The 12173-nt window shown below is 44.5% G+C and overlaps 1 protein-coding gene across 2 annotated transcripts in view; it reads right to left on the bottom strand.

Annotated features, from left to right (window-relative positions):
• TRPM6 (transient receptor potential cation channel subfamily M member 6) overlaps nucleotides 1-9775 on the bottom strand; it is a 292688-nt gene extending 282913 nt beyond the window's left edge. For both annotated transcript variants that reach the window (XM_077249032.1, XM_077249033.1), the window contains exon 1: nucleotides 9615-9775. In XM_077249032.1, the coding sequence (XP_077105147.1) occupies nucleotides 9615-9632 (18 nt within the window). In that variant the 5' untranslated portion in view covers nucleotides 9633-9775. The remainder of the gene's footprint in view (nucleotides 1-9614) is intronic.
• Between the last annotated feature and the right edge of the window lie 2398 nt (nucleotides 9776-12173).

Genomic DNA, 12173 nt, shown 5'->3' with positions numbered 1-12173 from the left:
TTCCACAGACCTATTATGAGAGGTCATCCACATTCTTTGAATGTAGACCAAATAATTGCTAGCCGATAGATACTTTTGGAGCCCATTATACCGTGTCAAAACAAAAGAAGATTGGTTAAAAATATTCAACCAGATGGATGCAGCTTCTTCCTGAGGTCAGTCAGCCAGTGGGATCTGATTTTTGCCCATGCATCGGAAATGAGAAGATCGACGAAGATACCCTCTACCAATAGTAGCTTTCAAGGTATGGTCTACATTTACTATGCAATATAGAATCCTTCATCAACAGTTGTCAAAGTGTCTAGAAAAAAAAAAAAAGGTCTAGCTTACAAAATGCACAAACGTAGTTCTAAAATATACAACACTCATGAGGTGGCATAGATAATAGAAAATGGTCTAATACTCCCATGAGAATTGTGTAATATTTTAGGCAAATAAAAAAAGTGCATGGATCTTACACTATTAATAAATCTCACCATAACGCATTGCATGTCTATAAGAAGACTACAACGGTCCATTCTCCATTCTGGTCTCCATTATCAATTATGTAACTTATGTTGGAATGTAAAGACTAAAAAAAAGTCTCCAATTAATTTTCAGTCACGTCTGATAATCCTCTCATGAGTAAGAAACCCATTGACACAAAGTCTATCAACATTTTGTTCTCGGCCCTTATCTCTGTGATGTTCAGTTCTTGTCACAAACAGCAAAACATAACTTATTAAAATAAGAGTTATATAAGAACTGGAACGTTCTTATCAGAAGATTTGCAGATACAGATTTCTCCTGAAGACAAGCTGAACCATAACCTGGAAAAGTCATGACACACGAGAGACTTAAAAGAATAATCATTTCTTATTATCAAATAACAAATGTCATAAATCCAGTTAAAAAACCACAAGTTACATAATTCCGTTGCACACTATGAAGTTATAAATACTTGCGTAGGAGAAGGAGGACATAAGAAAGGATTATGGATGCCCCGGAATCCACCAGACCTACAGTAGATTTGTCAGCACGGTTACTGAATGGTTGTTTGACTCACAGCTCTAGAGGAAACATTGTTAAGACTCCAGAATATAGTGTTGATGGATTTTATGTTAATTTGTATGATGATTACTACATGAGGTCAGGAATATTCTTCCCCTTTTAGGGAACACGGACTAGTGTTTTTCTTCTTCATGATAAATAAGCAAAAAAAAGTTCCTAAGATATAGTCTTCTCACATACTTCTTTTTAGTCATGTTCTTTATCCCTTCCTTGGCTTGAATTTCATATACCAAATGTATGCTTATATAGACACAGTGATTTTTCTATACATACAGAGTACATGGTGACAGGGGTGAGGCCTGAGGGGTTTGCCTGAGGCAAACTGCAAAATGGAGCCCCCCCATACACATACACAGGTCAGCTTCATACACTTTGTACACACAGGGCTCCGTTTTGTACACACAGGGCTCCGCTCTGTACACCCCGCACACGCGGCTCAGCTCCGCACACCTCGGAACACACGCGGCTCCGCTCCGCACACACGCGGCTCCGCTCCGCACACAAGCAGGCTCCGCTCCGCACACCTCGTACACACGGCTCCACCACATCCACACTGTAAACCCCTCCTGACCCCACACATAAGCTTACCCTCTTCCAGCACCATGACAACCAGCACAGCAGAGTCCTGCATACACTGAGGCCACTGATCATGTGACCCCTGACTCCTCCCATCCGGTGACGTCATCACAGGTCCTGTGCACACAGAACAGCCTTCTATGAGCAGCCCCCAGCAGATGCAGGAGAGGAGTGACTTCAGGTTGAGGACCTGTGATGGTGTCACGATCACGTGACCGGTCACATGAGCCGGGGAGGGCTGGATGAGGGGATTCGGCCATTCGGGACAGTTGGGAGCCTTGAATACAGTAGTAACTGAACCTGCGTCTACAACGCAAATTCAGTTACTACACCGGCAGAATCTGCCGCCCCCTCTGTTTATTGAAGGCAGTGCCTCTGAGGCAAAGTACTCAACTTGCCACATGGTAGCGGCGCCCCTGCATGGTGACCATGAGTCCTCTGGAAAAGGAGCAGTCTGGGCACGGCCCTTCAGACTCCATGCCTATGACTAATTTCTGGAGATTTGCTCTCCTGTATGTCTTTGCATATACATTCTCTTTACATTAAAAGGATCTCAGGAATGATTTCCCTCTCCTTGGGAGCAAGATCCTTCATTCCTTGATCATCAAGGAAAAATACAAGAGATCTACTGAATATGATGTGCAAGACACTTGTGCATGTCCACATGTCATGTCACAGATCATCTTTGCATTACAGATGGGACTACTTTTAAGCAGTCTGAATGATTGTAAGGCTATGTGCGCACGTTGCGGATATGCTTGTGGGAATTTCTGTGCGGTTTCAGCATCAGAAAACACAGTGGAAATTTTGCGCTGATTTGATGCAGATTTGTAAGCTAAATAAAGATGTATTAAAAAAAATGTGATGTAATTTCCTTTTTTAACCTCTTCAGCCAGATACCCTCATTAAATAAAGACACAAACACACAATTAAAGAGACTCACACAGTCACCAGCTTATGTAGGAGCATTAACATAAGTAACCTACATATGCTGTAAAAAAATAGCAACTGGTATTAGGCTACGTTCCCATGGTCAGTAATCGGCAGCGCTTTGGACTCAGTAAACGTTCGCTGTGTCCAAAGTGCTGCCGGGTTTTGAACGCAGGTGATTCCACATGTGTTCAGTGAACCTTGCGGAATCACATCACCCTATCCATTGCCTTGCACTGGCGTGTACTCCGGAGGACAGAGAATGAACTTCAATCCAATATTGCGGCCAGCATGCAGCCAGCGGGTAAGGAAAGGGTGAATCTAACACTCAAAAACCCCGCCCATATGACCCAAAACTGGTCCCGCCAAATTCAGGTGACAGGTTCCCTTTAATATTCCATGAAGGAGCCAATAGCCATAAAGGTTCTCAGGCTATTAATATCAGCTCACAGATGTTTGCTTAGCCTTTACTGGCTAGTTTACAGGGGAACCCCAGAAAAAAAATTGACATGGGGTCTCCCTATAAAATCAAATCAGCAAAGGCTAGGCAGACAGCTGCGGACTGATATTAATAGCCTGGAAAGGGGCCATGCATATTGGCACCCCCCAGGTTAAAAACATCAGCTCTCAGCCGCCCCAGAAAAGGCCCTTCTCTAAGATGCACCGATTCTGGCACTTAGCCTCACTCTTCCGACTTGCCCTGTAGCAGGGTTGATGTCATCTTTGTATTGTCAGGTGAAATCAAGCCCACTGCTTACTAATGGAGAAGCGTCTAAGCGCATAAGACGCCTATCCATTACTAATCCTTTAGTTACATGGTAAATAAAGACAAAGCCAGAATAAAGTCCTTTATTTGAAATAATCACACAGACTCCTTTATTGAATCTTAATTTACCATACTTACTGAATGCCTAATCCCCGATGCCCTCATCTTCTGCAACAAAAATAAAGTAATAAACCAACATATAATACTTCCTGTCTGACGTAGTCCATTTAATACCGAGTGTCCCACGACGATCTCACGTATAGAACAGTCACATCTGGAGAGGTGACCGCTCTACCCAGCTTCCGGCGATACACTGCGGGAGGGATAACCTTCTGTCAGTGTATCACTGCGCTGCCGTGAGAGCTCACCAGAGTTCATCAGCTCCGGTGATCTCACATAAAGCACCGCTGCGTGGGAAAGTTCTCACGCAGTGGTAGTGCCGTAAGTGACAGCACCGGAGCTGATACACTGCGGGAGATATTACCTCCTGTCAGTGTATCACCGGAGGCCGGGTAGAACGGTTGCATCCCCTCTCTACCTGGACTACGGCGGACAGAAAGTATATGTTGATTTACTATTTTACATTATTTCTAGGAGATGAGGGCAACGGGGATTTGGTGTGAGGTGTGCTATAATGTGTTTTTATGTGAATATGTAATTTACCGGTTTTTTTGTTGTTATTCAATGAGGCAGTGCAGATCAGTGTATTTTTTCTCAGCTGTATTCAGCATGTGGAAAAAAGTTGCAGCATACTGCGATTTCACTCTAAAATCTGATGTGGGGGGGGGGGTCAGAAAGAAAAAAAAAACAAAAAAACAAAAAAAACAGATGCCATGCGGACAATCAGTACAGCATCCAATTTTTATGGATACATAGCAATTCTCCCCATGTTTGTATGGGTTTCCTACTGGTTCCTCCAAAGACATACTGATAGGAAATCTAGATTGTGAGCCCTAATGGGGACAGGGCCAATAAGGTCTGTTAAGTACTGTGGAATTAATGGCGCTATATAAGTGAGTAAAATAAATAAATGTATGCAGGGCCGGCGTTGGGGGCAGGCAGACCAGGCAGCTCAGGCAGCTGCCTGGGGCCCCCGCTCCCCCAGGGGCCCCCAGCTAGCGGCAAGTCACGTAGCCGCTATGGGGCCCTTGTGAGGCAGGAGGGCCCGCTTGCCTCCAGCGCCGACTCCCCCGCCGCATTGAACTATACCGGCATCTGCCGGTACAGTTCAAAGCAACGATGGAGGAGAGAGCATCACCTGACGCTCCCTCTCCCATCATTCCCCGCTCTGCCTCTGACACAGCGGGTGCGCGTCATCGCGTACTCACTGTGTGCCAGGCAGTGAGGCGGCAGCCACCGACACAGGAGCAGGGAGCAGCGCGGGCTCGGGGAGAGGTGAGGAGCTTGTGGTTTTTTTGTTTTTTTTTACTGGACTGTGCGGCCATGCTCGGGAGGAGAGAGGCGGGGAGGGAAGGGGGGGATGTGGGCTGTGCTGTATACTACTGTGCTGTATACTACTGTGGGCAGTGCTGTATACTACTGTGGGCAGTGCTGTATACTACTGTGGGCAGTGCTGTATACTACTGTGGGCAGTGCTGTATACTACTGTGTGGGCGGTGCTGTATACTACTGTGGGCGGTGCTGTATACTACTGTGTGGGCGGTGCTGTATACTACTGTGTGGGCAGTGCTGTATACTACTGTGTGGGCAGTGCTGTATACTACTGTGTGGGCAGTGCTGTATACTACTGTGTGGGCAGTGCTGTATACTACTGTGTGGGCAGTGCTGTATACTACTGTGTGGGCAGTGCTGTATACTACTGTGTGGGCAGTGCTGTATACTACTGTGTGGGCTGTGCTATATACTACTGTGTGGGCTGTGCTATATACTACTATGTGGGCTGTGCTATATACTACTATGTGGGCTGTGCTATATACTATGGGGGTATATTATATTCTATGGGGGAGGCTGTGTTATATACTATGTGGCTGTTTTATATATTTGGGGGGTACATTATACATTATATTCTATGGAGGGGGCTGCATTATATTCTGTGGGGGGCTTTATTAGATTTTATGAGGGATGATTGCATCATACCCTTTGATGGGGCTACATTATATTCTATGGGGAGGTGGGCTGTATTATATCCTGTTCGGGGCTACATTATATTCTATGGGGGGGCTGTATTATATTTACATTCTATGAGGGGTGATTGCATCATACTCTATGAGGGGGCTACATTATACTATATGGGGGCTGCATTATATTCTATGGGGAGGTTACATTATACTCTGTGGGGGGGTTACATTATACTCTGGGGTGGCTGCATTATACTCTGTGGGGTGGTGGCTGCATTATACTATATGTGGGCTGAATTATACTGTATCGAGGACTATAGGGAATACATTATACTATATGAAGAACTATGGGGTGCATTATACTAAGGGAAGTAAATTGTACTGCATGGATGACTATGGTGGTGCATTATACTATATGTAGCACTGTGAGGAGTGTATTATGCTATATGGAGGACTGAGGAGTATATTTTAATATATGGAGGACTATGAGGAGTGTATTGTACTATATGGAGGACTATGGGAAGTGTATAATACTATATGGTGGACTATAAGGAGTGTATTATACTATATGGAGGACTATGGGGCACATTATATTATATGGAGGACTATGGGGTGTATTATACTAAACAAGCAAAATGCTGCATATTCATTGGGTGATTGGATTGTTAATGCTGGAATAAAAATCATTGTTCTCAGCAGCACATCACTGGTATAAACTGTAGATGTGCTGCTGATAACATGATACTGTATGTTGATCTGTTAGTGATCTATTAGTGATCGTTCTGTCCCCTTCATTCTTTCTCAGATGGTGGAAAGAGGCTGGGAAACAAGCGTCCAACGACTTCAGTATTGGCGATCACACTCGTTTAGCGGCCTGAGATCAGCGCATGTAAATACAGCAGAAATGCTTCTGTATGATGTGCAATATGTTAGCATTTGGGGCCCCATTTTAAACTTTGCCTAGGGCCCCACTTTGCCTAAAACCAGCCCTGAGTGTATGTAATGTACTGTGAGTGTATTAATATACTCACCTACCACCGCTCTTCTCAGTGCCGTCCTTCTCCTCCTCTCAGTTACATCATCCCTCTGCAGACTCTCCAGGTCACACTGCGCTCTGACTGACCCAGGGTTGGCTTTACAGTGTAAGGCTGCCGTCACACTAGCAGTATTTGGTCAGTATTTTTCATCAGTATTTGTAAGCCAAAACCAGGAGTGGGTGATAAATACAGAAGTGGTGCATATGTTTCTATTATACCTTTCCTCTGATTGTTCCACTCCTGGTTTTGGCTTCCAAATACTGATGTAAAATACTGACCAAGTACTGAACGTGTGACGGCAGCCTAAGTCTGTGTCAGAAAGAGACTCCATAGACTTACACTACAAGAGCTCACTCACATACTGGTATATGCCGTATTTTTCAGACTATAAAACACACCAGACCATAAGACACACCAAATTTTCAAATTTCAGAAGGAATATAGGGAAAAAAAATTAATGCATCAAATGGGGATCTGTCTTACAGTCCAAATTCAGCTTACCGTGGGGAGGAGGGAATCGGCAGTGCTGGTGGAGCGGGGTCACAGGAGGTGTTCAGTGGTCCGGCAATGATCTGACTCCCAACCCAGGCAGGTGTGGCAGGTTTGGTGGTGCGAGGGCTTGATCAACATTTTGTGAAAGCCTGGAGCCCCCCGTACATCCATTGCTGCAATGCGGTGGCCTCCGGAAAATGCCATCCCAGGCTGGTTTGGCGGTGCTCAGCGGTGTGAGGGCTCCACCGACATTTTGTGAAAGCCTAGAGCCCCCGTACTTCCTGCATTGGCCTCTGGGAAAATGGGCACCAGAGCCGGTGCATACGCAGATTGAGATCTTGGCAACGAGATATCGGCGCAGAAATCTCAATCTGCACTTGCGCCACCTCTTGCAGCAATGGATGTGTGGGGGCTCCGGGTTTTCACAAAATACCGAACCAGCCTGGGATGGGAGCCAGAGCATCGCCCTGCAGCATCGGACAACCGAACACCCCCTCTTCCCAGCCCAGGGCTGGCAGAATCGCCCGACTCCTGCTGCTACCACACTCCTGGTAAGTACATTCGGACTAGAAGACGCACCCCCATTTCCCCCAAAATATTTTTGGGAAAAAAGTGAGTCTTATAGTCTGAAAAATACGGTAACACATAGGAGTGCAATGAGAGAGCAGATCTGCGATTTTTTTTCTCACGCCGATTCAACAGGAGAAAAAAAATAACATCATGCTGCAATTGGCAGCATATCTCTCACAGCGCGTCGGATGTCATCTGAGTGCAGTCCAATATACACCAGGAGGAGCAGAGTGTCATTAGCATACTATATCCCATGCTCTTGCATCAGATGCTATACTCTAATGGCCTAAAAGAGACTTTCGGCATAGCGTGAGTGGCATAGTAGCAATTGCGGTGGTAGGGGAATATATTAATACACTCACATTACATACACATATATACTCAGGGTCAGACTGGGGCACCGGGACACCGGAGAATCCTCCGGTGGGCTCACCCCCAGCTCCTGCCACCCACAAAGGGGGCCCCCCGCATCTGCAGCCCCTTTATGAAGTGCACAGACAGTGTACAGCATTCCTTACAGTGAATAACGCTGTGCATCTTCTGAAGTCCTTGCTCGTATTTTCCCAACCCCCCCTATATTCCCCCTCTCTCTATCCCTGCAAATGTCAGGAGTTAGCTGGAGCCGCCGGGCTCCTGCCTCTGTGACCCGCTGACCCACCACAGCCAATATATCTGGACTATAAGACGCAACCCCCATTTTCCTCCACATTTTGGGAGGAAAAGGGTGTGTCTTATAGTCCGAAAAATACGGTAAGTGTTTCTTTTGTTTGATATTTATACATTAAGTTAAATTGGTTATTTATTGGCTAATTATTATTATTATTCACTATTATAGCGCCATTTATTCCATGGCACTTTACATGTGAAAAGGAGTCTTCAGGTTCCTTTTGAAGGTTACCGTGGTAGGCTAATATTGCCTCATTTTGCAACAGAATTGGTCTTATTTCTATATAAAGGCAAGGTGGGCCCCAAGAATGATTTTTCTCTGGTGGGCCCAAGGTACTCCAGTCTGACGCTGTATATACTCATTTAATAAAAAAAAATACATAGGGGGCTTCTTTAAGTGTTCATTATCTTAAAGGATATCTCTAGTTCTATTGAAAAAAAAGCCTCTCATTGATCCATCAAGAAAAAAATAAAAATAATGCTGAAGTCCTTGTATCTCCAGCACTGCAGCTCGGCTGCCCAACACGTGTGACCGCTGCAGTCAGTCACTGGGCTCAGAAGTGCTGTGGATGTAGAACAAGACCCTGCAGTGGCCAGTAAATTGGCTGCGGTAGTCATATATTGTAGATAAGTGGTCAACACAAAATGGTGAGTAGTAACAGACAGGCAGGGAAGCAAATGCCTATTATTTTTGGGAGAAGCCTTGGCTCAATTTTTTTGTGAAACAGACAACCTTTTTAAATTATGTTAGAAATATGAAAAAATATATCAGTCGAATTACTGACTGTTATGACACTCCATCAGATTATTTTATGGAACTGACATTTTCACACCCTGTTGTCTTAAACATAATATATCCCAGCGAAACGGTTGCTATGGGAACCAGTAAGCTGTCCTGGGCAGCATAGTAGTACCAATAGCAAATGTTGGGGTACTGTAGACGGGCAATCCTCTGGGTTTGAGGGATGGCAATATACAAACAGCATGTAATCAGCATCTCACCATAGTGAAGCGTGCACGTCACAATTTAGTACATGTATCTAGCCTACACACCATGGTACCATAGTAACATCTAATATCAGAGATTTGCTGGAAATCCACATGAAAAAAAGCAAGAAACCGCTGTGTGACTAATGTATCTGCATTACAGCAATTACCAGGGCATGTCCCTAATATTTCTTTGTCATTTGGCAAAATACCATGCGTTAATGTAAGGTGAAAAATCAATATGTGTGTGTAATCCTCATTAAACTGCTGTTATAAAAGTAAATTATTCTATAAGGAGCACTGCAAGTACCAGCAGATCTGTTGTGTTGTAGGGAATGCTGAGACTTGCAGTACATTCCTAGCTGCACACTAAGAGGCTGCCACTATATTTAGTAGTGAAAAGAGCTTGTCAAGCAGCTACAAAAAAGTCTAGAGGGGAAGTATAGTAACTCCATACATTACCTTCAGCTGCATCTTCATGGTGCAGGAGACTCCCCAGGGGGTGGTAGTCAGTAAGGTCTCCAAAGGGATTCCCTTAGGCAGTGATCCTCCCAGTCCTCACCAGCAAACTCATCAGACTTTCAAACTGGGGGTAATGAGCAGCTTGTGTCCCCCACCCTCCAGGAAAACACTTCAGGAGGAGGAGGAGGAGGAGGAGGAGGAGGAGGAGGATCCTTCCCACATGCACCTAAGCTGAGCACATCTCTAGGTACAGGAATGATCCTTGATCTGACCTACAGTAATCTCAGCCTCATTTCTGCGGAGTAAAACTACACACATGTAGCAATTGCAGCTATAAAAGGAGACAAGCACATAAGAGTATGTTGGTTTTTTTAAAGGGCAACAAAAGATAAACTACTGACTACTGGAAAATATAAAACTAGTGTTATAAGGCGCATTCAGAGTTCCGTATAAATCGGTTGAGATTATCCCGCAATCCCCGGACTGGCTGCGGTTCTCCCAACCGTAGCGTGACGGCTCCAATAGAAATATATGACGTTGTCACATCCGGGGCAGGAGACCTATGGCCCTTCTATGCATTGCCCATATGACACTGATTTATACGGACGTCTGAATGCCCCCCAAGACATGTTTTCTATACACTACTCGGAATTTCAATAAGCCATTTATGAGCAATTTTTACACATCTCCATTTAAGAAAAAAATAGTTATGAAATCGATCAGAAATCTCAGCGAATCCTAGCAAACTCCAAGCATTCCTACATTGCAATGAATGAGCTAAAGAATGTGTGTAACCCTAATATAAGGACTTATTCAGACATCAGTTCTTCACGTATGAGTTCTGCTCTTGTTTTTCACGGATATGACTGTCACCTGTCTATGGGACTGTTTACAGGTCTGTGTACTTTTGTGGACTGATTGTTCACACCAAACCCCGGAGATTTGTCCGGCTTAGATCTGAGTCATGGACCAAATTTTCCAATACAAGTATTTGGGTCTGTGAAAAAATACTGGAAAGCACTCTGGTGTTATTGTTGTGCCATCCGTGTGCCGTCATGTTGCTTCGATAGGAGAAGCTTGAGAAAAGCTTCTAAAGCAACAAAAAAAAGCTTCAAAACTATTTCTGATAGTAAAAACTAACACACCAACCAAACTCTGAGGAAAATCTCATCCATAGTACTAATGTAAACTGGTCAGCTTTTGTGTAAGAGAAAAGTCACTGACATCTCAATGAATCCTTAGGCCTAATTCAGACATCCTTTTTTCTCACATACAAGAAAAACAAAACTAATTATTTTTATCAAAGTTTGATCAGAGTATAGTCCGAGTTTCAGAGTCTCGTATGTGGAGAAAAAAAAAAGATTCTCCTCCTTATCTTTTAGGACTGCATTCGGATGACATCCGAGTGCAGTACGATTTTTACACGGACCCATAGGGTTGCAGTACACTGTGAATGGCTGCTGTAACCACACCCCGACACTAACTGAGAGCTGTCTCAGAATTAGGGCACACTCAGATGGCCATATAAATCGGACGGTGATTGTAACTCACTCCAGCCGCTCTCCCTACCCGATCATGACCACGTCATATATTTCTATGCAGCCGCCGGCCAGTCCGAGCATTACACTATTATCACCATCCGATTTAGACGGCTGTCTGAGTGCAACTTAGAGACTGCCTCTGTAACTGAAAGTGTGATCATTCCCTATCCTCCTCTTACTTTGGTTTTTCCCCATCCTCCACTTCCCTGTTATATGTGAGTGAATATTTGTATGCTTGGTATTTTCAGTTTCCCTTGTTCGTGTTGCCTTGTTCGTCTGGTTGGTGTACTGTGGTGCACGGTTGCTCCCCTCTTCCCTGGGTGGGGGAAGGGAACAGATGGAGGGTGGATACAGAAGATAAGGTGAGCTTGGTGGCCCCGGCATCTTCACCTTCAGAAGTAACAAGGGTAATAGGGTGAGCTAGGGCGCCCCCTAGTTTTAGGGACAGGGTAGGAGCCTCTGGTCCTGTGTCACCTGACAACGGAATCGGGACACATATCTGCAGGTTAATAGCATTTTTTTACATGACAGGTTCCATTAAATGAAGTTCCGAATACAACTGAGTGCACTTGTCACTGCAATCATTAATCAGAAAGGGGAATCGAAGAATCCCTTTTCTGGAGACAGATGCAGGTACCAGACATGTGACCTGCATCTATCAGATATTTATGGCATTAAATTATTATAGATATTGGGAACCTACGCTCACTGATATCCACAGCAAATGCCATACACGTGGAGTAGATGTGGGTCCTGAGAATTCATGTGAAAGGCTATGTGCACACGTTGCGGATTTCCTGCAGATCTGCAGCTTTTTTTTCCGCGCAGAAACGCTGCAGATCCGCAAATGATTCACAGTACAATGTAAATCAATGGCAAAAAAAAATGCTGTGCTGAAGATGCAGAAAAATCTGCATGGAAAACGCAGCAGATTAAAAAAAGGACCATGTCAATTCTTTGTGAAGATCTACTGCGTTTCTGCACCCATTCCATAATGGAAATCTGCAGGGGTAAAAAA

This window comes from Ranitomeya variabilis, chromosome 1 (genome assembly GCF_051348905.1).
Source record: "Ranitomeya variabilis isolate aRanVar5 chromosome 1, aRanVar5.hap1, whole genome shotgun sequence".
NCBI classification, from domain to species: domain Eukaryota; kingdom Metazoa; phylum Chordata; class Amphibia; order Anura; family Dendrobatidae; genus Ranitomeya; species Ranitomeya variabilis.
Note: the sequence above shows the minus strand (reverse complement) of the source record. Positions and strands in the feature narration are given on the sequence as shown.